The 26864-nt window shown below is 47.7% G+C and overlaps 1 protein-coding gene across 1 annotated transcript in view; it reads left to right on the top strand.

Moving 5' to 3' along the window:
- Positions 1-18812, top strand: part of LOC128697907 (uncharacterized) — a 466834-nt gene extending 448022 nt beyond the window's left edge. Inside the window, exon 6 of the mRNA XM_070099645.1 lies at positions 17341-18812. Within this exon, the coding sequence (XP_069955746.1) occupies positions 17341-17649 (309 nt within the window). The 3' untranslated portion in view covers positions 17650-18812. The remainder of the gene's footprint in view (positions 1-17340) is intronic.
- Positions 18813-26864: the final 8052 nt, after the last annotated feature.

Here is a 26864-nt window from a genome sequence, read left to right as displayed (position 1 = left end):
TGTGACCACAAATGCAAGTTTTTACAGACGAATCTCCAGCTAGCGTGGCCGTGACGAACTCTAGCTCAAGTCCCTTCACTGCCGTCAACATGACTTAAGAAATCGTAATGACACGATTGCAAATAAACCATACCCCCGGCCGGGATTGAACCCGCGGTCATAGAGTCTCAAAACTCCAGCCCGTCGCGTTAGCCACTAGACCAGCTAGCCACAATAAGATTCATCCAACTAGGTATATTTCTACACCATAGGAAAGTTAGCACAGGCACCTCTGTGACCACAAATGCAAGTTTTTACAGACGAATCTCCAGCTAGCGTGGCCGTGACGAACTCTAGCTCAAGTCCCTTCACTGCCGTCAACATGACTTAAGAAATCGTAATGACACGATTGCAAATAAACCATACCCCCGGCCGGGATTGAACCCGCGGTCATAGAGTCTCAAAACTCCAGCCCGTCGCGTTAGCCACTAGACCAGCTAGCCACAATAAGATTCATCCAACTAGGTATATTTCTACACCATAGGAAAGTTAGCACAGGCACCTCTGTGACCACAAATGCAAGTTTTTACAGACGAATCTCCAGCTAGCGTGGCCGTGACGAACTCTAGCTCAAGTCCCTTCACTGCCGTCAACATGGCTAGCTGGTCTAGTGGCTAACGCGACGGGCTGGAGTTTTGAGACTCTATGACCGCGGGTTCAATCCCGGCCGGGGGTATGGTTTATTTGCAATCGTGTCATTACGATTTCTTAAGTCATGTTGACGGCAGTGAAGGGACTTGAGCTAGAGTTCGTCACGGCCACGCTAGCTGGAGATTCGTCTGTAAAAACTTGCATTTGTGGTCACAGAGGTGCCTGTGCTAACTTTCCTATGGTGTAGAAATATACCTAGTTGGATGAATCTTATTGTGGCTAGCTGGTCTAGTGGCTAACGCGACGGGCTGGAGTTTTGAGACTCTATGACCGCGGGTTCAATCCCGGCCGGGGGTATGGTTTATTTGCAATCGTGTCATTACGATTTCTTAAGTCATGTTGACGGCAGTGAAGGGACTTGAGCTAGAGTTCGTCACGGCCACGCTAGCTGGAGATTCGTCTGTAAAAACTTGCATTTGTGGTCACAGAGGTGCCTGTGCTAACTTTCCTATGGTGTAGAAATATACCTAGTTGGATGAATCTTATTGTGGCTAGCTGGTCTAGTGGCTAACGCGACGGGCTGGAGTTTTGAGACTCTATGACCGCGGGTTCAATCCCGGCCGGGGGTATGGTTTATTTGCAATCGTGTCATTACGATTTCTTAAGTCATGTTGACGGCAGTGAAGGGACTTGAGCTAGAGTTCGTCACGGCCACGCTAGCTGGAGATTCGTCTGTAAAAACTTGCATTTGTGGTCACAGAGGTGCCTGTGCTAACTTTCCTATGGTGTAGAAATATACCTAGTTGGATGAATCTTATTGTGGCTAGCTGGTCTAGTGGCTAACGCGACGGGCTGGAGTTTTGAGACTCTATGACCGCGGGTTCAATCCCGGCCGGGGGTATGGTTTTTTTACAAACGATGCGTGGACACAGAGGGTATATATAGGCTTAAAGTGAAGTGTAGGACGAGTGAAAAGGTTATAGAAACTATGGTTTGGAGAGCATAAAAATAGATTTGCGTAACCTGTTTTTATGCCACACTTTTGATACACTTATCTGCATTTAAGAACATAAGAACATAAGAACGAAGGAACACTGCAGAAGGCCTACTGGCCCATGCGAGGCAGGTCCAAGTCTCCTACCGGCTTAAGCCAATGCACCCAACCTAGTCAGGTCAGGTCACATTGACTTAAGGGAGGAACACGGCAACCGACCTGTTAGCACAAGCTATCAGGTCTAACTCACACCCACCCACATCTACTCATGTATTTATCCAACCTATTTTTAAAGCTACACAACGTTCTGGCCTCTATAACGGTACTTGGGAGTTTGTTCCACTCATCCACAACTCTATTACCAAACCAGTACTTTCCTATATCCTTCCTGAATCTGAATTTTTCCAACTTAAAACCATTGCTGCGAGTCCTGTCTAGGCTAGATATTTTCAGCACACTATTTACATCCCCTTTATTTATTCCTGTCTTCCATTTATACACCTCAATCATATCCCCCCTAATTCTACGTCTTTCTAGAGAGTGCAGTTTCAGGGCCCTTAGTCTATCCTCATAGGGAAGGTTTCTGATACATGGGATCATCTTTGTCATCCTCCTTTGTACATTTTCCAGAGAATTTATATCCATTCTGTAATACGGTGACCAAAACTGTGCAGCATAATCTAAATGAGGCCTAACCAAGGATGTATAGAGTTGAAGAACAACCTGAGGACTCTTATTATTTATGCTTCTTGATATGAAGCCAAGGATTCTATTAGCTTTATTGCGAACACTTATGCACTGTTGTCTTGGTTTCAGATTACTGCTAACCAGAACTCCTAAATCTTTTTCGCAATCCGTAATATTAAGATCTACATTATTTAGTTTATATGTGGCATGGTTATTGTCCTGTCCAACATTTAGAACTTTGCATTTGTCTATATTAAACTGCATCTGCCACTTCTCCGACCACTGCATCAGTCTATTCAAATCTTCCTGGAGTGCTCGAATGTCCTCGTCAGAATGAATTCGACGGCCTATTTTGGTGTCATCGGCAAACTTGCCGATGTCGCTCTTTATGCCCTCATCTATGTCGTTTATGTAGATTGTGAACAGCAGGGGGCCCAACACTGACCCCTGTGGAACACCGCTCGTGACGCTTCCCCACTCTGATTTCTCCCCATTTATGCAAACTCTCTGCTGCCTATTTGTCAACCATGCCTCTATCCAGGAAAAAATTTCTCCTCCTATTCCATGTGCTTTAATTTTCCTCAATAGTCTCTGATGTGGGACCCTGTCAAAAGCCTTACTGAAGTCCATATACACAATATCATATTGATTACCATGATCTACCTCCTCAAATACCTTAGTGAAAAAAGTTAATAAATTCGTAAGGCAGGAACGCCCCTTTGTAAAACCATGCTGAGATTCGTTGATTAATTTATGCTTTTCAAGATGGCTACGAACTGCCTCGGCAATTATTGATTCCATAAATTTTCCCACTATGGAGGTTAGGCTTATTGGTCTATAGTTCGAAGCTAAGGACCTGTCACCTGTTTTGAAAATAGGTATCACATTTGCCATTTTCCACTTATCTGGCACCATGCCAGTTTGTAGTGATATGTTGAAAAGATTAGCCAAAGGTGTGCTAAGCTCCTCTTTACATTCCTTTAGAACCCTTGCATACAGTTCATCAGGGCCTGGGGATTTGTTAGGTTTTAATTTATCTATTTGCCTAAGGACCATGTCACTTGTGACCCTAATAGTGCACAGTTTATTATCGTCCTGTTCTACATAATTTATCATTACTGGAATATCGCTGGTATCCTCCTGTGTAAAAACTGAGAGGAAGTATGTGTTAAAAATTCTACACATTTCCTTATCACTGTCAGTGAGCTGACCCGAGGAACTTTTGAGTGGGCCTATCTTGTCCCTGATCTTACTTCTGTATACCTGAAAGAATCCTTTTGGGTTAGTCTTCGATTCTTTTGCAACTTTAACCTCATAATCTCTTTTTGCTTTTCTAATTCCCTTTTTTATTTCTCTCTTTAACTGAATATATCGATTTCTTAATTGCCCCTCTCCTCTTTTGATTTGCCTATATATGCCTCTCTTTTGACCAATCAGATATTTTAATCTATTGTTCATCCATTTAGGATCATTTTTGTTTGATCTGATTTCCCTATTTGGAACATAATTTGACTGAGCAGCTAGAACTATGCCCTGGAAAGCATCATATCGGCAACCATCACCACCTACCTGACCCTTAGTCAGGTCATTCCAGTTCAGCCCACCTAAGTAATTTTTCAGTCCTATGAAATCAGCCAAGCGAAAGTCAGGGACGGAGACTTGATTGCCATTATTAGGGGAATTCCATGATATATTAAAACTGAGTGATTTGTGATCACTCTCCCCAAGCTCATCATTAACCTCAAGATTATTAATTAGTGTTTCCCTACTGGCAAGAACCAAGTCAAGGAGGTTATTTCCCCTAGTTGGCTCTGTCACAAACTGTTTTAAAAAACAATCCTGGATCGTATCAAGAAAGTCACCCGACTCTAAATTTCCTGTCAAATTGCTCCAGTCAATCTGTCTATAGTTGAAATCTCCCATTAGCACAACATTTTCGTATGTAGATGCCTTACGAATTTCGTCCCATAGAAGTTTACTGCACTCCCTATCAAGATTTGGGGCCCTGTAAATCACACCCAAAATTAGTTTTTCTCGGCCCTCGAGAAGCTGTAACCAAACAGATTCAGTGGCTGACGCTTCTAATTTAATATCTTGTCTAACACAACAATTTAAATTGTCTCTGACATACATCGCTACTCCACCACCTTTCCTGTTGACCCTGTCAGTGTGGAATAATTTATAGCCTTGTATGTGACATTCAGAGGGCATCTCTCTATCTTTCAGATTGAGCCAGGTCTCTGTTATAGCAATAATATCTATGTTTCCTGCACTTGCAATTAATCTTAGCTCATCTATCTTATTTCTAACACTCCTGCTATTAGTATAGTAAACCTTAAGGGAGCTAGTCCCTTGCTGCCCTCTGCTGTCCCCCTTTGTTTGCTGACCTGTTCTATTGTCTTTATTTATAACTTCATGCTGAATGCCTTTTATACATTTACTGTTTCCAACCCTAGTGTTGCAACCTGCTTGTTTCCCACACACACCCATACCTCTATCTTCCATCAGTTTAAAATCATAGGCATTTCACCAATGGCCTTCTCAATCGAGTCTGCAAGTGCTACCACCCCTGACCCAGAGAGATGTACCCCATCCCTTGCATACATATCATGTTTGCCATAAAAGTTGTTCCAGTTGTCAATGAATGGGATTGCAAGTTCCTTGCAGTATCTGTCTAGCCAGCAATTTACACCAATTGCCCTAGACAACCATTCATTTCCTACTCCCCTTCTAGGCAAGATGCTACATATGATTGGGATCCCTCCCTTAGACTTAATGAAATCTATAGCTGACCTGTACTTATCTAGCAGCTCTTCTCTCCTACCCTTCCCAATATCATTTCCTCCAGCACTGAGACAGATAATGGGCTTGTTCCCATTACCTGACATGATATTATCCAGCCTGTTGACAATGTCCCCAACACCAGCTCCAGGGAAGCACACTATCTCTCATCTTCTTATTCCTATTACAAAAAGCACGGTCAATATATCTTACCTGAGAGTCACCAACCACAAGAATGCACTTACCTTCATTAGCAGGGGCAGTAGTACCCTTACCTTCACTGGCCACTGAAGTACATTCATCCTGGAGAACAGAGAAGCGATTTCCTACCTTCAGATCTTCACTCTTAACTTTCCTTACTCTGATGCGCCTGCCATTACTGTGAACAACTCGCCACTTGTAGCAGGTGCTGGGCTGCACCTCACTGCTGGTAGCCGTTGCTACCTCCCCAACTACAGCCTCCTTACAGCGAGAGACAGACTGCACCTCACTGCTAGAAGTCTCATTCCCCACAACTCCAGCCACCTCACACTCTCTCCCAGACCCATTGAGGTGGACCTTCAGCCTCCTAATCTCCTCCTGGAGAAGCAAGACCTCCTCCTTCAACTCTCCAACCTCAGTTTTTAAAACACTGCAGAAGCAAGCCATGCTTTGTAACCGTCCACGCTAATCCCCAAAGCAGCTCAGGGTCTGTGACCTCACGTGACGACTGACCACTGACATTTTGCAGTGCACTTGCGAGTCCTAATCTTGCTAACCTGTCACTACGTTCATTTTTCTTACGAGGTTTCCAACGTCATTTTCCTAACGTTCCCTCCAACTTTACAATTACTTTAAGGATAGGTACCGCGGCTGGCAGCGCAGTGGTTGTGCGTAAACAAGATATGTTTAAATTCACACAAGTTATTGTTCATGTTGCGTTATCTTTCTCGCGCCTGAGTGGTCAGGCTTTTCTGTACCTGATTGTCGCTTATTTTTCAAAGCTGTGTGTTAGAATCACCAACCCTTTACAATGTTTTATCTCCATCTACAGTTCACAGTCTCTTTTAGCTTCCTCCTCCCACACAACAGTCACAGCTTCCTCCATCCTACTCTAATCTACCAAGGTTCTCAGCTTCCTCTTCCTCTCATCTACTAAGGTTCACATCTTCCTCTCATCTACTAAGGTTCACATCTTCCTCTCATCTACCAAGGTTCACATCTTCCTCTCATCTACTAAGGTTCACATCTTCCTCTCATCTACCAAGGTTCACATCTTCCTCTCATCTACCAAGGTTCACATCTTCCTCTCATCTACCAAGGTTCACATCTTCCTCTCATCTACCAAGGTTCACATCTTCCTCTCATCTACCAAGGTTCACATCTTCCTCTCATCTACCAAGGTTCACATCTTCCTCTCATCTACTAAGGTTCACATCTTCCTCTCATCTACCAAGGTTCACATCTTCCTCTCATCTACCAAGGTTCACATCTTCCTCTCATCTACCAAGGTTCACATCTTCCTCTCATCTACCAAGGTTCACATCTTCCTCTCATCTACCAAGGTTCACATCTTCCTCTCATCTACCAAGGTTCACATCTTCCTCTCATCTACCAAGGTTCACATCTCCCTCTCATCTACCAAGGTTCACATCTTCATCTACCAAGGTTTACGTCATCCTCGCCCTCTAAGCACCGACACAAGTCATGTCCTAAAAAACGGAGCATCAGGTAAAGCGTCGGCTTCTTCCCCAAACTGTTGACAAAATTATGCTAAACGAGAAAAGTTTTTTGCTAGGGATTTTTTTTTTTTTTTTTTTACAGAGTGAGGTAATACTTTAAGCTCCTTCTGACATATTTTTTTCAGAATTTAAGAAAATGAAGAGATTTGTTTACGAGATTTTAACATTGGTAAACTAACCTTGAATGCAATACAAGTGATATAATTTTTAGTTTAGTCTTTTGAAAGGAACAAGTGTATAATATCGCCTCGTCCACTGCTGTAGCCTGGTATTTCCTGAAGAATTCCAAGTGCGTTTGTATAAGAGATTATTACGCTGAGCGTCCGCCATACTGCCGGTCAAGCGCGTGCTACCAAAATTAAGCTTACCTCTCGTATGTAGTGAGGAAATGTTTGTTTGAGGGATTTTGAGATGCCTGATATTTGCTGCTGTGTTGTGGGTTGTTCCAAGAGGAGTAGTAGAAAGAGTGCATGAATCCATCCAGCCTTCTCTCTACCTCTCTCTCCCCCTCCTTCTCTACTTCACAGATCCTCCCTCCCTCCTTCCTACTCCATCCTTCCTTCCTTCCTTCCCAATCCCTCCCCTCCCTGAAATCTTTCATCCCAAGACAATTTGTTTTTACGTCCCTCTATACTCCTGTGAGGAACTAGAATGGCGACCTTATAATTCACCTGTTTTTTTCTGTTTATATTTTATTGCCTCATTTCCCTGTTTTTTTCCTTCTCTTGCTCCCATAACTTCCCTCCCTGCCTCGCCTCATCATCTCCCTGCCGTGATCTTCCTCATCCCAACAGCTGTTATAGTCCAGACAGGTACAGTACGAGTAAACTTAACCACTGTCGGGTTACAATTACGATAGGTAAGGTTTGTCAGGAAACAGGGCAAGTGTTTCCTAACGCTGGTCTAAAGACATAAGATGACCCGCAGCTGGATCTTTTGGTCATCTGACTGAGGCCTTCCGCTGGCTTACCCCTCCACCCCCTTTAAAAATTATGGTATATCACAGTTTTCTGGCGTATCAGGAAGGGTGGCGGGATTACAGCTGACTATAGGATAATACCACACACATATTTATAATATATGGAAGAGCCCAATTATATTGATAAATTAGACACATGTGCAACTCTTGGGTAAAGATACCCAAGAGTTGCACATGTGTCTAATTTATCAACATGTCGGTTCTCTGAACCATTCATCTACAAGCCCAATTATATTGTCAGTGTGGAGACCCATAGCCTCTGAGATGTAGATAGACTTCGAAGAAAAATTTTGATTATTTCTCCTGGTTTGAATATTCTACTATTATCACCCCATTATTAATAACTGCAGATATACGGTGTAGAGAAGAGGCTGTAACAGGAGTTACATGGTAGGCCCCGCCTCTCCTGTCTTCAAGATTATATTTTTATCTGTGCCTCACTTTTGACAGTATACAAGTCTCTATACTGCTGCTTTAGCTTCATAATGTTCCAAACTCTGGAGCAAAACTTCTCCAGGCTGAGGGACTGACCCCCTAAAAACTAAGTCTTCAAGGATGGTGGACTGATTATATCGTTTTTACATCTCTACTGCTTCTGCTCCCTCCTATATGCGCGACTGAAGAAGCCTACTGTGTAGGAGAAACGTTTCGGAATAAAGATACCTAAATATTGCACGTTCTGATACGGGTCTGCCTCGTATGGGCCAGTAGGCCTGTTGCAGTGTTCCCCCATTCTCAAGATCAAGAGAGTAGGTAAGACCCCATGTGGGGTCAGCTGGGAAGACGGGATAGGCGAAGAACAGCGGTGGAAAGGAGTGTCCACAGTCGAAGAAAAAAGCTAGGGTTGAACCCAGGTGCTAGGCGCTCGAGGGACCAACTTCGAGAACACAGGAAGAGCAGCTGTGTATGCATCGGTCTTATACTCTAGTAGAAATTTCAGGCATCATAAACAGCAGGACCCAATACACACTTAGCTGTGCACGACCCGCAAATTCAGTGTAGATTCTGTCATGCACAGACACACACGCTCAGACCTCATGAGCTGGAACAAGTCCGAATATAATGAACAAATGATAGATCAAGAAGAATAAAGAGGCACAATACCGTGACTGGAACAATACACAAATAACCCGCACATGGGAGAAGGAAAGTTAAAAACGACGTTTCGGTTCTACTTGGACCATTATCGAGGCAGAAATTATTCAAACCAGCAACACCAGCAAGCGGAATCCAGGTCCACTTCGTCTCGCCCTCCCACAACACTTTATTGCAGTACAACATGTACAGTAACAATAAGGTTTATTGCAACTAACGTTTGTTGCAATATTACTCTTAAGCAACTTTGTTCACTGCAATGTGCAAAACCTTTTCTTTCATCACGTTGGGAGTGGCGTTTTGAATGTTATACAGACGATGCAAAGCTATCTTTACTTTCAAAAAGATATCTTTACTTTCACAATGAAGTCAGAGAAAAGCAAATGAAAGAACTTGTATAAAAGTAATATGATTTTTCCAGTTCTGTTTACTCGAGAGAGTTGCAATTGACGCTTGTTTGGCTGAGTACACACGAGGGTGCTGGTGTGAGGGACGGGGTGCTGGTGTGAGGGACGGGGTGCTGGTGTGAAGGAGAGGGGTGCTGGTGTGACGGAGAGGGGTGCTGGTGTGAGGGACGGGGTGCTGGTGTGACGGAGAGGGGTGCTGGTGTGACGGAGAGGGGTGCTGGTGTGAGGGACGGGGTGCTGGTGTGACGGAGAGGGGTGCTGGTGTGACGGAGAGGGGTGCTGGTGTGAGGGACGGGGTGCTGGTGTGACGGAGAGGGGTGCTGGTGTGACGGAGAGGGGTGCTGGTGTGAGGGACGGGGTGCTGGTGTGACGGAGAGGGGTGCTGGTGTGACGGAGAGGGGTGCTGGTGTGAAGGACGGGGTGCTGGTGTGACGGAGAGGGGTGCTGGTGTGACGGAGAGGGGTGCTGGTGTGAAGGACGGGGTGCTGGTGTGACGGAGAGGGGTGCTGGTGTGACGGAGGGGAGTGCTGGTGTGACGGAGAGGGGTGCTGGTGTGACGGAGGGGAGTGCTGGTGTGATGGAGGAGGTGCTGGTGTGACGGAGGGGAGTGCTGGTGTGACGGAGGAGGTGCTGGTGTGACGGAGGGGAGTGCTGGTGTGAAGGAGAGGGGTGCTGGTGTGACGGAGAGGGGTGCTGGTGTGAAGGAGAGGGGTGCTGGTGTGACGGAGAGGGGTGCTGGTGTGAAGGAGGGGAGTGCTGGTGTGAGGGAGGGGGGTGCTGGTGTGACGGAGAGGGGTGCTGGTGTGAAGGAGGGGAGTGCTGGTGTGACGGAGGGGAGTGCTGGTGTGACGGAGAGGGGTGCTGGTGTGACGGAGGGGAGTGCTGGTGTGATGGAGGAGGTGCTGGTGTGACGGAGGGGAGTGCTGGTGTGACGGAGGAGGTGCTGGTGTGACGGAGGGGAGTGCTGGTGTGATGGAGGAGGTGCTGGTGTGACGGAGGGGAGTGCTGGTGTGACGGAGGGGAGTGCTGGTGTGACGGAGGGGAGTGCTGGTGTGACGGAGGGGAGTGCTGGTGTGACGGAGGAGGTGCTGGTGTGACGGAGGGGAGTGCTGGTGTGATGGAGGAGGTGCTGGTGTGACGGAGGGGAGTGCTGGTGTGACGGAGGGGAGTGCTGGTGTGACGGAGGGGAGTGCTGGTGTGACGGAGGGGAGTGCTGGTGTGACGGAGGGGAGTGCTGGTGTGATGGAGGAGGTGCTGGTGTGACGGAGGGGAGTGCTGGTGTGACGGAGGGGAGTGCTGGTGTGACGGAGGGGAGTGCTGGTGTGACGGAGGGGAGTGCTGGTGTGACGGAGGGGAGTGCTGGTGTGATGGAGGAGGTGCTGGTGTGACGGAGGGGAGTGCTGGTGTGACGGAGGGGAGTGCTGGTATGACGGAGGAGGTGCTGGTGTGACGGAGGGGAGTTCTAGTGTGATGGAGGAGGTGCTGGTGTGACGGAGGGGAGTGCTGGTGTGATGGAGGAGGTGCTAGTGTGACGGAGGGGAGTGCTAGTGTGACGGAGGGGAGTGCTAGTGTGACGGAGGGGAGTGCTAGTGTGACGGAGGGGAGTGCTAGTGTGACGGAGGGGAGTGCTAGTGTGACGGAGGGGAGTGCTAGTGTGACGGAGGGGAGTGCTAGTGTGACGGAGGGGAGTGCTAGTGTGACGGAGGGGAGTGCTAGTGTGACGGAGGGGAGTGCTGGTGTGACGGAGGGGAGTGCTGGTGTGACGGAGGGGAGTGCTAGTGTGACGGAGGGGAGTGCTAGTGTGACGGAGGGGAGTGCTAGTGTGACGGAGGGGAGTGCTAGTGTGACGGAGGGGAGTGCTAGTGTGACGGAGGGGAGTTCTAGTGTGACGGAGGGGAGTGCTAGTGTGACGGAGGGGAGTGCTAGTGTGACGGAGGGGAGTGCTAGTGTGACGGAGGGGAGTGCTAGTGTGACGGAGGGGAGTGCTAGTGTGACGGAGGGGAGTGCTGGTGTGACGGAGGGGAGTGCTAGTGTGAAGGACAGGGAAAGACCAAGAGTAGAGGAAGGAAAAGCAGGAAGACTGTAAACTGATGTTCGGCCTGAGAAGAAAACTGGCAGCCACTGCTCCTGGGTCGTCTTGTAAGAAGAAAACTGGCAGCCACTGCTCCTGGGTCGTCTTGTAAGAAGAAAACTGGCAGCCACTGCTCCTGGGTCGTCTTGTAAGAAGAAAACTGGCAGCCACTGCTCCTGGGTCGTCTTGTAAGAAGAAAACTGGCAGCCACTGCTCCTGGGTCGTCTTGTAAGAAGAAAACTGGCAGCCACTGCTCCTGGGTCGTCTTGTAAGAAGAAAACTGGCAGCCACTGCTCCTGGGTCGTCTTGTAAGAAGAAAACTGGCAGCCACTGCTCCTGGGTCGTCTTGTAAGAAGAAAACTGGCAGCCACTGCTCCTGGGTCGTCTTGTAAGAAGAAAACTGGCAGCCACTGCTCCTGGGTCGTCTTGTAAGAAGAAAACTGGCAGCCACTGCTCCTGGGTCGTCTTGTAAGAAGAAAACTGGCAGCCACTGCTCCTGGGTCGTCTTGTAAGAAGAAAACTGGCAGCCACTGCTCCTGGGTCGTCTTGTAAGAAGAAAACTGGCAGCCACTGCTCCTGGGTCGTCTTGTAAGAAGAAAACTGGCAGCCACTGCTCCTGGGTCGTCTTGTAAGAAGAAAACTGGCAGCCACTGCTCCTGGGTCGTCTTGTAAGAAGAAAACTGGCAGCCACTGCTCCTGGGTCGTCTTGTAAGAAGAAAACTGGCAGCCACTGCTCCTGGGTCGTCTTGTAAGAAGAAAACTGGCAGCCACTGCTCCTGGGTCGTCTTGTAAGAAGAAAACTGGCAGCCACTGCTCCTGGGTCGTCTTGTAAGAAGAAAACTGGCAGCCACTGCTCCTGGGTCGTCTTGTAAGAAGAAAACTGGCAGCCACTGCTCCTGGGTCGTCTTGTAAGAAGAAAACTGGCAGCCACTGCTCCTGGGTCGTCTTGTAAGAAGAAAACTGGCAGCCACTGCTCCTGGGTCGTCTTGTAAGAAGAAAACTGGCAGCCACTGCTCCTGGGTCGTCTTGTAAGAAGAAAACTGGCAGCCACTGCTCCTGGGTCGTCTTGTAAGAAGAAAACTGGCAGCCACTGCTCCTGGGTCGTCTTGTAAGAAGAAAACTGGCAGCCACTGCTCCTGGGTCGTCTTGTAAGAAGAAAACTGGCAGCCACTGCTCCTGGGTCGTCTTGTAAGAAGAAAACTGGCAGCCACTGCTCCTGGGTCGTCTTGTAAGAAGAAAACTGGCAGCCACTGCTCCTGGGTCGTCTTGTAAGAAGAAAACTGGCAGCCACTGCTCCTGGGTCGTCTTGTAAGAAGAAAACTGGCAGCCACTGCTCCTGGGTCGTCTTGTAAGAAGAAAACTGGCAGCCACTGCTCCTGGGTCGTCTTGTAAGAAGAAAACTGGCAGCCACTGCTCCTGGGTCGTCTTGTAAGAAGAAAACTGGCAGCCACTGCTCCTGGGTCGTCTTGTAAGAAGAAAACTGGCAGCCACTGCTCCTGGGTCGTCTTGTAAGAAGAAAACTGGCAGCCACTGCTCCTGGGTCGTCTTGTAAGAAGAAAACTGGCAGCCACTGCTCCTGGGTCGTCTTGTAAGAAGAAAACTGGCAGCCACTGCTCCTGGGTCGTCTTGTAAGAAGAAAACTGGCAGCCACTGCTCCTGGGTCGTCTTGTAAGAAGAAAACTGGCAGCCACTGCTCCTGGGTCGTCTTGTAAGAAGAAAACTGGCAGCCACTGCTCCTGGGTCGTCTTGTAAGAAGAAAACTGGCAGCCACTGCTCCTGGGTCGTCTTGTAAGAAGAAAACTGGCAGCCACTGCTCCTGGGTCGTCTTGTAAGAAGAAAACTGGCAGCCACTGCTCCTGGGTCGTCTTGTAAGAAGAAAACTGGCAGCCACTGCTCCTGGGTCGTCTTGTAAGAAGAAAACTGGCAGCCACTGCTCCTGGGTCGTCTTGTAAGAAGAAAACTGGCAGCCACTGCTCCTGGGTCGTCTTGTAAGAAGAAAACTGGCAGCCACTGCTCCTGGGTCGTCTTGTAAGAAGAAAACTGGCAGCCACTGCTCCTGGGTCGTCTTGTAAGAAGAAAACTGGCAGCCACTGCTCCTGGGTCGTCTTGTAAGAAGAAAACTGGCAGCCACTGCTCCTGGGTCGTCTTGTAAGAAGAAAACTGGCAGCCACTGCTCCTGGGTCGTCTTGTAAGAAGAAAACTGGCAGCCACTGCTCCTGGGTCGTCTTGTAAGAAGAAAACTGGCAGCCACTGCTCCTGGGTCGTCTTGTAAGAAGAAAACTGGCAGCCACTGCTCCTGGGTCGTCTTGTAAGAAGAAAACTGGCAGCCACTGCTCCTGGGTCGTCTTGTAAGAAGAAAACTGGCAGCCACTGCTCCTGGGTCGTCTTGTAAGAAGAAAACTGGCAGCCACTGCTCCTGGGTCGTCTTGTAAGAAGAAAACTGGCAGCCACTGCTCCTGGGTCGTCTTGTAAGAAGAAAACTGGCAGCCACTGCTCCTGGGTCGTCTTGTAAGAAGAAAACTGGCAGCCACTGCTCCTGGGTCGTCTTGTAAGAAGAAAACTGGCAGCCACTGCTCCTGGGTCGTCTTGTAAGAAGAAAACTGGCAGCCACTGCTCCTGGGTCGTCTTGTAAGAAGAAAACTGGCAGCCACTGCTCCTGGGTCGTCTTGTAAGAAGAAAACTGGCAGCCACTGCTCCTGGGTCGTCTTGTAAGAAGAAAACTGGCAGCCACTGCTCCTGGGTCGTCTTGTAAGAAGAAAACTGGCAGCCACTGCTCCTGGGTCGTCTTGTAAGAAGAAAACTGGCAGCCACTGCTCCTGGGTCGTCTTGTAAGAAGAAAACTGGCAGCCACTGCTCCTGGGTCGTCTTGTAAGAAGAAAACTGGCAGCCACTGCTCCTGGGTCGTCTTGTAAGAAGAAAACTGGCAGCCACTGCTCCTGGGTCGTCTTGTAAGAAGAAAACTGGCAGCCACTGCTCCTGGGTCGTCTTGTAAGAAGAAAACTGGCAGCCACTGCTCCTGGGTCGTCTTGTAAGAAGAAAACTGGCAGCCACTGCTCCTGGGTCGTCTTGTAAGAAGAAAACTGGCAGCCACTGCTCCTGGGTCGTCTTGTAAGAAGAAAACTGGCAGCCACTGCTCCTGGGTCGTCTTGTAAGAAGAAAACTGGCAGCCACTGCTCCTGGGTCGTCTTGTAAGAAGAAAACTGGCAGCCACTGCTCCTGGGTCGTCTTGTAAGAAGAAAACTGGCAGCCACTGCTCCTGGGTCGTCTTGTAAGAAGAAAACTGGCAGCCACTGCTCCTGGGTCGTCTTGTAAGAAGAAAACTGGCAGCCACTGCTCCTGGGTCGTCTTGTAAGAAGAAAACTGGCAGCCACTGCTCCTGGGTCGTCTTGTAAGAAGAAAACTGGCAGCCACTGCTCCTGGGTCGTCTTGTAAGAAGAAAACTGGCAGCCACTGCTCCTGGGTCGTCTTGTAAGAAGAAAACTGGCAGCCACTGCTCCTGGGTCGTCTTGTAAGAAGAAAACTGGCAGCCACTGCTCCTGGGTCGTCTTGTAAGAAGAAAACTGGCAGCCACTGCTCCTGGGTCGTCTTGTAAGAAGAAAACTGGCAGCCACTGCTCCTGGGTCGTCTTGTAAGAAGAAAACTGGCAGCCACTGCTCCTGGGTCGTCTTGTAAGAAGAAAACTGGCAGCCACTGCTCCTGGGTCGTCTTGTAAGAAGAAAACTGGCAGCCACTGCTCCTGGGTCGTCTTGTAAGAAGAAAACTGGCAGCCACTGCTCCTGGGTCGTCTTGTAAGAAGAAAACTGGCAGCCACTGCTCCTGGGTCGTCTTGTAAGAAGAAAACTGGCAGCCACTGCTCCTGGGTCGTCTTGTAAGAAGAAAACTGGCAGCCACTGCTCCTGGGTCGTCTTGTAAGAAGAAAACTGGCAGCCACTGCTCCTGGGTCGTCTTGTAAGAAGAAAACTGGCAGCCACTGCTCCTGGGTCGTCTTGTAAGAAGAAAACTGGCAGCCACTGCTCCTGGGTCGTCTTGTAAGAAGAAAACTGGCAGCCACTGCTCCTGGGTCGTCTTGTAAGAAGAAAACTGGCAGCCACTGCTCCTGGGTCGTCTTGTAAGAAGAAAACTGGCAGCCACTGCTCCTGGGTCGTCTTGTAAGAAGAAAACTGGCAGCCACTGCTCCTGGGTCGTCTTGTAAGAAGAAAACTGGCAGCCACTGCTCCTGGGTCGTCTTGTAAGAAGAAAACTGGCAGCCACTGCTCCTGGGTCGTCTTGTAAGAAGAAAACTGGCAGCCACTGCTCCTGGGTCGTCTTGTAAGAAGAAAACTGGCAGCCACTGCTCCTGGGTCGTCTTGTAAGAAGAAAACTGGCAGCCACTGCTCCTGGGTCGTCTTGTAAGAAGAAAACTGGCAGCCACTGCTCCTGGGTCGTCTTGTAAGAAGAAAACTGGCAGCCACTGCTCCTGGGTCGTCTTGTAAGAAGAAAACTGGCAGCCACTGCTCCTGGGTCGTCTTGTAAGAAGAAAACTGGCAGCCACTGCTCCTGGGTCGTCTTGTAAGAAGAAAACTGGCAGCCACTGCTCCTGGGTCGTCTTGTAAGAAGAAAACTGGCAGCCACTGCTCCTGGGTCGTCTTGTAAGAAGAAAACTGGCAGCCACTGCTCCTGGGTCGTCTTGTAAGAAGAAAACTGGCAGCCACTGCTCCTGGGTCGTCTTGTAAGAAGAAAACTGGCAGCCACTGCTCCTGGGTCGTCTTGTAAGAAGAAAACTGGCAGCCACTGCTCCTGGGTCGTCTTGTAAGAAGAAAACTGGCAGCCACTGCTCCTGGGTCGTCTTGTAACTCATCTTTCATCTGTTCAAGGCGCCCTCATCAGTCACTCAATTCCCTATATTTATTTTTTTTACGACAGTGCAATGTTGCCTCTGGTTAAGAGAACAGGTTGGCCCTTAACGCCAATGTGATAAAAATGTGGGTGAAGATAGCAACGTAAAGTTCAAGGCAACGAGTGGCTTCAGCTTAGCCTGGTTGGCTGCAAGAGTAACAAGTCCGTCTCAATATTAGCAGACGGAGGACCGAGCCTCCGCCCCCCCCTCCTCGCACTGAATGGCCCCACACGGATTTTGCGCATCATATACATTGTAAATTCAGCCCACAAGCAGACACAACGTGGAAAGAGGTACAGTATGTATACTATCACTGTCAATGCACTGGCTTCAGTGACGCGGAAGTTAGTTGACAGTGTAGCGACAGAATCAACAGTAGAGCCTTTGAGAAACACGATGAAGATTCCATCGGAGAAGTTATTACGGTCTTCTATGAGATTTCCTCTTTCCCTCCCTCTCTCTCCTCCCTCTCTGATCAGTGAGCATCACACTTTGGTGTACTGAGATGAGCGTTTATTAATATTCGAGTCATTCAGGTGAGCTTTCTCTAGGAAGATGCACTTCAGAAAGCTTACATGTGTGAGACACGCTGTGTAATTCTATAAGAATATAAAGGAACACTGCCGTAGGCCTACTGGCCGGTCACAGGCAGGTCTTTATGCAATCAGGACCATCTAACTGGAAAAATTGTCTAACACATTCTTCTTGTGTATTTCTATACATATTCCTCCATTTTCTCGAGTAATTTATAAGTTACTTTTCGCCTTTTTTTTACTAAGATAATAATCTTTATTTCTACGAGTACATGATACAACTTAAACAGACCATTGCTCAAAATCATTGACATACTATATAGAAAGTCCCTGGTTATGCAGAGCATTTCGGGCAACTTAGGTTAATTTTGTTCCCAGGATGGAAGGCTAACACCCAGGTACCTACTTACTACTAGATGATCAGGAACAGTAGGTATCTTAAGCAAACACCACCAATGTTTCCACCAGTACCGGGGATCGAACCACGGACTTCATTGTGAGCTGAGTTCACTACTAACCGAGCTACGGGATACATTGTTAATAGACTTTCTTTCCTCTCTCCACAGGGGTGGTTGGTGCTGTATTTCCACGGCTGGTCGTGGCGTTGTCACGGCTTATGCTGGCTACGACGACAGATGGCCCCACCCCGACGACTAGACGACCTCTCCCTGCCCCTCACAGCCCGCTACGACCACGACCTCGCCCACCAGCCTCTCCTCCCACCCCACGCCCACCCAGCAGTCGCCCACCCAGCATCCGCCCCCCACCACACCGTCACCGTGGCTCCCCCAGCGATGTCATCTCCCCCAGTACACCCAGAAGAATTCCCCCTCCAGCCTCTATTTCCCCTACACGAGCGCCGTGAAACCTACTGAACCTCATCGAAGCTTCCGCGCCCATTCAGCGGAGGCTTCGTCGAAGCTATTGAGAGAGAGGAAGCTTTTATAATGTATAATGCTACGCTAGTTAGGATTGTGAATCCTCGTCACTGCGGCAGTGACCAGGGCAGTCACTGCGGCAGTGACCAGGGCAGTCATTGCTCCAGTGACCAGAGCAGTTACTGCGGCAGTGACCAGGGCAGTCATTGTGGCAGTGACCAGAGCAGTTACTGCGGCAGTGACCAGGGCAGTCAGTGCTCCACTGATCTGGACAGTCACTGCGGCAGTGACCAGGGCAGTGATAGAGGCAGTTACTACTCCATGAGGCTGACCTGAAGGCAAGAAATCACTCAGATTATGTAAGGAATATACCTACTGTTTTTTTCTGGTGTGGTTAACACCGCAGCCACTGTTACATTATGAAATACCACAACCACTGTTTGACATCATCCACCACCACTGACATTATCCAATACCAATACCATTAACATTATCCAACACCACTGACATCAAACACCATGGTCTCATTAACCACTGGAACATTACCAACCAACCACCGTGACACCGAACACCGACAAATGACATCAACCACAAAGACAATCACAGTGAAAACTATTGTTAAACCCAGTGACGTACATTAACCACTGTGATACCAAACACCACTGTGACAGCCACCACCTAACACCCCTACCACTGACTACCCACTAACCAAACACCAGTGGGTAATAGAGGTATTCTTAGCAGAAACTGCTGACTAGAATACAGCTGTATATACACTGCATACAGTGGCAGATGCTGTTGTATTATACAGTATGCCACTAGTGGCACCACGAGAGTGCCACTGACTAACACCACGAGAGTGCCACTGACTCGCCAATACCACGAGAGTGCCACTGACTCGCCAATACCACGAGAGTGCCACTGACTCGCCAACACCACGAGAGTGCCACTGACTCGCCAACACCACGAGAGTGCCACTGACTCGCCAACACCACGAGAGTGCCACTGACTCGCCAACACCACGAGAGTGCCACTGACTCGCCAACACCACGAGAGTGCCACTGACTCGCCAACACCACGAGAGTGCCACTGACTCGCCAACACCACGAGAGTGCCACTGACTCGCCAACACCACGAGAGTGCCACTGACTCGCCAACACCACGAGAGTGCCACTGACTCACCAACACCACGAGAGTGCCACTGACTCACCAACACCACGAGAGTGCCACTGACTCACCAACACCACGAGAGTGCCACTGACTCACCAACACCACGAGAGTGCCACTGACTCACCAACACCACGAGAGTGCCACTGACTCACCAACACCACGAGAGTGCCACTGACTCACCAACACCACGAGAGTGCCACTGACTCACCAACACCACGAGAGTGCCACTGACTCACCAACACCACGAGAGTGCCACTGACTCACCAACACCACGAGAGTGCCACTGACTCACCAACACCACGAGAGTGCCACTGACTCACCAACACCACGAGAGTGCCACTGACTCACCAACACCACGAGAGTGCCACTGACTCACCAACACCACGAGAGTGCCACTGACTCACCAACACCACGAGAGTGCCACTGACTCACCAACACCACGAGAGTGCCACTGACTCACCAACACCACGAGAGTGCCACTGACTCACCAACACCACGAGAGTGCCACTGACTCACCAACACCACGAGAGTGCCACTGACTCACCAACACCACGAGAGTGCCACTGACTCACCAACACCACGAGAGTGCCACTGACTCACCAACACCACGAGAGTGCCACTGACTCACCAACACCACGAGAGTGCCACTGACTCACCAACACCACGAGAGTGCCACTGACTCACCAACACCACGAGAGTGCCACTGACTCACCAACACCACGAGTGCCACTGACTCACCACCACGAGAGTGCCACTGACTCACCAACACCACGAGAGTGCCACTGACTCACCAACACCACGAGAGTGCCACTGACTCACCAACACCACGAGAGTGCCACTGACTCACCAACACCACGAGAGTGCCACTGACTCACCAACACCACGAGAGTGCCACTGACTCACCAACACCACGAGAGTGCCACTGACTCACCAACACCACGAGAGTGCCACTGACTCACCAACACCACGAGAGTGCCACTGACTCACCAACACCACGAGAGTGCCACTGACTCACCAACACCACGAGAGTGCCACTGACTCACCAACACCACGAGAGTGCCACTGACTCACCAACACCACGAGAGTGCCACTGACTCACCAACACCACGAGAGTGCCACTGACTCACCAACACCACGAGAGTGCCACTGACTCACCAACACCACGAGAGTGCCACTAAACACAGAAGAAAAATAAACTTACCAAAAAATCTCTCCGGGGTAAAAAAAAATAAGCATATTATTATTTATAACAAGTTTGGCGTGTGTATGTACGTGTGTGTACGTACGTGTGTACGTACGTGTGTGTGTACGTACGTGTGTGTACGTACGTGTGTGTGTGCGTATGTGTGTACGTACGTGTGTGTGTGCGTACGTGTGTGTGCGTACGTGTGTGCGCGTACGTGTGTGTGCGTACGTGTGTGTACGTACGTGTGCGTGCCTACGTGTGTCATCACACGAAGGTTACTTTAAAATTTCCAGTCAGAACAAGTGTAAATCAGGGTAATCAGATCTGTGCTCTGATTTACACTTCAGGGAGCTAAAATTAAAAAAAAAAATACATGGAGTTACCGAGTGCCGAGAGTGCCGACTTATGTTCTCTTAAGAGTGCAGGTTACTACTAATTTTTCCTTGTGTTCCCTTCAAGGAGGAGAGAAATATCTTGGTGTTGGTGAATAGCTCTTGATTCTATGAAGTGGAGCTACCCCTCTCCTTCTTCGGATCAAATCTCTCTCTCGTGTTTGGCTCGGCTGGCTGTCATGGGTTTATAGTTTCCCCTTAAAAACTGAGGAACGGTCTGGTCTGGGAAAAGATACTTGTGTATACTTCAGGATATTTGTTCTAGGGAACGTTTCGCCACTTGTGGCAAAACGTTCATTATAATGTCCTGAACTGTACGCGTCTTTTTCCACACAACTGTTTCTTCAACTAACTATTCGAGACAGGTATTCCTGTATCTTGAAAGCCCAGCCCTCTCTACCTCAAAGCAAAAAGTAAGAGTACAGTGCACTTAAGAGGCACCCAGTGTCCCCCATCTTCTAATAGCATGTTCATTTTTCCATTATAATCTATCTTGTCCCTAATTACTATCACATTTGCTTTGTGTTTCGTAAGGTGAATTTCAGGATCTTTCCTTAATTCATGGTATAACTTAAATCTTTGAGGACAGTTATGTTGCAGAGGTCCGAGCAAAACTCGGACCTCTGCAACACAAATCCTGAAGCTCGGGAATGTCCATAACCCTAGCGTTTATAAACTACTGTAGAACTAGGCCATACAGAATGCGAAAAGGACTCGGGGGTTATCGTAAGCAGCAACATGAAGCCGAGACAGCAATGCCTAAACGTACATATTAAAGGCAAACAGATTTCTGGGATTTGTACCAAGAAGTATAAGCACCAGGAGGCTAGAGGTTATGCTACAGCTCTACACATCAGTAAGAGCCTCGCTTAGATTATGCAGCTCAGTTCCGGTCTCTATTACAGAATGGATATAAATTCGTTAGAAAACATTCAGTGAAGAAATCTTCCTTATGAAGATTGAAATCCCTTAAATTACATTGTCTTGTAAGACGAAGAATAAGGGGAGACATGAATGGTCTTGTGACTTGATAAAGCCCAATGTGTGGGCGACACGTGGTCAATACAGAATGGCACTAATGTCTACTTTGCCAGACCATGTTCATCAGTAGAGCAGGTTGATGAAGTAATCAGAAACTGCACTGACAGGGCCCTTACTGACATCATCCTCAGAATGATGACGAATGGTCTGTAACTGCAACAAATTTCGTGGCTTCCAGTATACCGTAAAGGTTGACCTTGTGTGCCAAAATATTGAAGGACGAACTAGTTCATCCTCTCCTTCCATTCTTCTAGTTAGGTTATCTCTATTTTAATAAATGTTACAGTTTCCTGTGGCGAAATGAACAGTTGCTGTGATAGACGTAACAGGTACTGTGAGAATACTACCTTCTTGACCCTCGTTATCAGTACAGTGAGAATGTCAGGATCTTGAGTGTGTCAGAGGGGATCGAATGGTATTGTTTCTCGCTCACGAAGGCTACAGTCAGGCATACGAACACAGCTGGTTAGGTGGAAGAGTGATTTGTACTACACCAGTTGCGCTCACTGTAAATGTTAAGTCCTAGTCGCTGGTGGTCAGGATAACCACCTCAGTGGTCCACACTAGTCGCTGGTGGTCAGGATAACCACCTCAGTGCTCCACACTAGTCGCTGGTGGTCAGGATAACCACCTCAGTGCTCCACACTAGTCGCTGGTGGTCAGGATAACCACCTTAGTGGTCCACACTAGTCGCTGGTGGTCAGGATAACCACCTCAGTGGTCCACACTAGTCGCTGGTGGTCAGGATAACCACCTCAGTGGTCCACACTAGTCGCTGGTGGTCAGGATAACCACCTCAGTGGTCCACACTAGTCGCTGGTGGTCAGGATAACCACCTCAGTGCTCCACACTAGTCGCTGGTGGTCAGGATAACCACCTCAGTGGTCCACACTAGTCGCTGGTGGTCAGGATAACCACCTCAGTGGTCCACACTAGTCGCTGGTGGTCAGGATAACCACCTTAGTGCTCCACACTAGTCGCTGGTGGTCAGGATAACCACCTCAGTGGTCCACACTAGTCGCTGGTGGTCAGGATAACCACCTCAGTGGTCCACACTAGTCGCTGGTGGTCAGGATAACCACCTCAGTGCTCCACACTAGTCGCTGGTGGTCAGGATAACCACCTCAGTGCTCCACACTAGTCGCTGGTGGTCAGGATAACCACCTCAGTGCTCCACACTAGTCGCTGGTGGTCAGGATAACCACCTCAGTGGTCCACACTAGTCGCTGGTGGTCAGGATAACCACCTTAGTGCTCCACACTAGTCGCTGGTGGTCAGGATAACCACCTCAGTGGTCCACACTAGTCGCTGGTGGTCAGGATAACCACCTCAGTGCTCCACACTAGTCGCTGGTGGTCAGGATAACCACCTCAGTGGTCCACACTAGTCGCTGGTGGTCAGGATAACCACCTTAGTGCTCCACACTAGTCGCTGGTGGTCAGGATAACCACCTCAGTGCTCCACACTAGTCGCTGGTGGTCCTGATAACCACCTCAGTGGTCCACACTAGTCACCAGCGGTCCTGATAACCACCTCACCGTCATCTAGATAACTGTTAATCTTACGATTACATGAATCCAGAATCTGCCAGAAAAAATTCTTGTAAATATTTTTAGTCCCCCATTAAATTTCTGACACCGGCCGTCACCTACCCAAATAGGCTAATTATAAAATAAAAATAGGATTTACATATATATTCTTCCTAGTTTATTCGTAATATATTTTTAGTGTTTTTTATTTATTTTTTTTATTGATAAATTCTCCCTACAAGGGCTCTTGATCTGAGGAATTGGAGCCCCCGTCTCCTCCCTCTGATCAAACTGATTGCATCCCATTCCCAGGCGCTGCAACATTCCTACGGGTTTAGTGCTTCCCCATTAATCCTGTTTCGCAAACTATAAGATATTCAGTTTTTAAACGATGCAAAACGCTAGTAAACGCAAGTTTTTAGACAAGTACAACTAATGCGACATATTATTGTGGCAACATTTCGCTCTCCACGAGCTTTTGTCAAGGTAACGTTTCGCTCCTGGAGAGTGAAACGTTTTACCTAAAAGTTTCACTTTACTTGCCATGTTTCTAAGGTGAATTTCAGGGTTTATACAGTGTTATAAATTCCTCTCCATTGAAAGGATGTTCTTCACTCCAAGTTCTTTAATAACTGATACGTGATGGAGTGTTCTTACCTGTGACGAAGACCACAGTGTTCTCACTGTTCCCTGTGAGAAACTAGAACACCCTGGAACAGCATTCTTCCCTATGACAAACTACAGTATTGCGGTGCTTAAATCGCCTCTGAGATGTTATAAATCTGACTCGGGGAAGTACAGATTGCGCACCTGAGACTAAAAAATATACAACTATATGACAACACCAGTGATACAGCACTCAGTATGATACAACACTCGATACAATACTCGGTATGATACAATACGGCAGTACTGCACAACACCAGTGATACAGCACTCAGTATGATACAACACTTGATACAATACTCGGTATGATACAATACGGCAGTACTGCACAACACCAGTGTTACAGCACTTAGTATGATACAACACTTAACACGGCAGTACTACACAACACTAGTATGATAACATGCGACGACACAAGTGTTACAGGTGAATATAAAACCCAGAGAAAAAACTCATTAACATTATGTGCTCTTCTTCAAAAGTCTAATTCCATGCCTATTATCAAGATCAATGTTAAATTTGCGAAGAGTAAACATGTGTGGTTCATTTAACAAAAGTTCTGAAGCTCTGAGTAGAAGGTTGACTTCCTCCTTCATGGACTAAGCTTGGGAGAGTATTCACCCCCAGGCACGATCCAGGGTATTTTCCCCACCACCATGGGAGGACCGGTGTAGTGGGGAGGGAGGAAGAATGAAAAAAAATGTACAATAAAAACTTCGGTTAAATTCAATCAGTAAGCACGATTGTGCAAACACGAATTGCTCTGGGCCATGCGTTGTTGTTCCCAATAAAGTCGAGAGACCAAGCCTAGCCAAGCACTGGTTCATCCTGCTTCACACACACACACACACACACACACACACTATGCAACACCAGTATGGAACCCACACCTGGTCAAGCACGTCAAGAAATTATACAAAGTGCAAAGGTTTGCATTAAGACTAGTCACGGAGCTAAGGGGGTATGTCCTACTAGGAGAGGTTAAGGGAAATCAACCTGACGACACTGGAGGACAGGAGAGAGGATTGACATGATTATGACAAAATCCTACGAGGAATTGACAAGGTGGACAAAGACAGGATGTTCCAGAGACGAGACACAGCAACAGGGGGTCACAATTGGAAGTTGAAGATTCAAATGAGTCACGGGGATGTTAGGAAGTAGTTTTTCAGTCACAGAGTTTTCAGGAAGTGGAATAGTCTGGATAGTGATATAGTGGAGGCAGCGTCCATACATAGCTTTAAGAAGACGTATGATAAAGCTCATGGAGCAGGGAAAGAGTGGATCTTGTAGCGACCATCGAAGAGGCGGGGCAATCACAATCAAGAGAATACAATTAGGCGAGCGCACACACCTACCCTCCATGCACCACCCACAAGAGGACTTTCGAAAGAAATAGAGGAAAATTTATACCACAATCATTACAGAAACAAAACTTAAGTGAATCATAACACTTGAAGTATTCCACAAGGGTACCAAATATAAAGAAAATGGGATAACAAAAGGATCATTCCTAATTAAAAAACCGCCGAAGAATTAATGAACTGAGAATTTTAAAGACTCCTTAACAGTATAGTAAATGCTAGACACACAAGGGTAATAGTTTCAGTGGCATATGATCTCCCACAAAACAATGGTATCTTAACAGTGGTTTACGTTTCCCAAAACGCAACATGGCGCAAGAAATTAAAAGTGCTGGTACAGAGGTTTTTAACCCACGGAAACTAACCGGTACATCTGGGATCCCAATGGGAGACCTAAATGAATGTAACAATGAAGACGTTATAGATTTCACATGTAGAAGAAATCACAAATGTTTGAGGGGGTAGATGAAAAGGCAGAAATTTACAAGTGTTTCACCCTAACCAAAACATAGGTCAAATTACCTATGGGGAACCACTGAGCACCAGTTTTTGGGGGGAAGTGGAATGGGAACAGGAACAGAGGCAAAACAGAGATGCAGATTATACCATAAATCCCATGAAATACGGGAAATATTCATGCTAAGCATAAAAATAGAAAATAAGAAGAAAGACGAGAGCTCATGGTATAACAAGGATTACAAAGACGTCAAAGATGCAAGATGATGCGAGGAAAAAAACTTAAGAAAAGAGGGTAGCGAAGACGCGAGTTAGAAATGAATATGCGTGGACACGAAGGGAAGCAGAACAGTTTTAAGAATGACGCAGCGTAAAAAGGAAGAACTGGATGAAAGTTTTTAAAGAATGACATAATTCAGAGGAAGTGAAGGACCAAGTGATAAGTCTGAAGGAAGAAGTGAAGGACCAAGTGATAAGACTGAAGGAAGAAGTGAAGGACCAAGTGATAAGACAGAAGGAAGAAGTGAAGGACCAAGTGATAAGTCTGAAGGAAGAAGTGAAGGACCAAGTGATAAGACTGAAGGAAGAAGTGAAGGACCAAGTGATAAGTCTGAAGGAAGAAGTGAAGGACCAAGTGATAAGTCTGAAGGAAGAAGTGAAGGACCAAGTGATAAGTCTGAAGGAAGAAGTGAAGGACCAAGTGATAAGACTGAAGGAAGAAGTGAAGGACCAAGTGATAAGACTGAAGGAAGAAGTGAAGGACCAAGTGATAAGTCTGAAGGAAGAAGTGAAGGACCAAGTGATAAGACAGAAGGAAGAAGTGAAGGACCAAGTGATAAGACAGAAGGAAGAAGTGAAGGACCAAGTGATAAGTCTGAAGGAAGAAGTGAAGGACCAAGTGATAAGTCTGAAGGAAGAAGTGAAGGACCAAGTGATAAGTCTGAAGGAAGAAGTGAAGGACCAAGTGATAAGACAGAAGGAAGAAGTGAAGGACCAAGTGATAAGACAGAAGGAAGAAGTGAAGGACCAAGTGATAAGTCTGAAGGAAGAAGTGAAGGACCAAGTGATAAGTCTGAAGGAAGAAGTGAAGGACCAAGTGATAAGTCTGAAGGAAGAAGTGAAGGACCAAGTGATAAGACAGAAGGAAGAAGTGAAGGACCAAGTGATAAGACTGAAGGAAGAAGTGAAGGACCAAGTGATAAGTCTGAAGGAAGAAGTGAAGGACCAAGTGATAAGTCTGAAGGAAGAAGTGAAGGACCAAGTGATAAGACTGAAGGAAGAAGTGAAGGACCAAGTGATAAGTGAAGGAAGAAGTGAAGGACCAAGTGATAAGACTGAAGGAAGAAGTGAAGGACCAAGTGATAAGTCTGAAGGAAGAAGTGAAGGACCAAGTGATAAGACTGAAGGA

This window comes from Cherax quadricarinatus, chromosome 68, assembly GCF_038502225.1.
Source record: "Cherax quadricarinatus isolate ZL_2023a chromosome 68, ASM3850222v1, whole genome shotgun sequence".
NCBI classification, from domain to species: domain Eukaryota; kingdom Metazoa; phylum Arthropoda; class Malacostraca; order Decapoda; family Parastacidae; genus Cherax; species Cherax quadricarinatus.
This window is presented reverse-complemented; position numbering and strand designations above follow the sequence as displayed.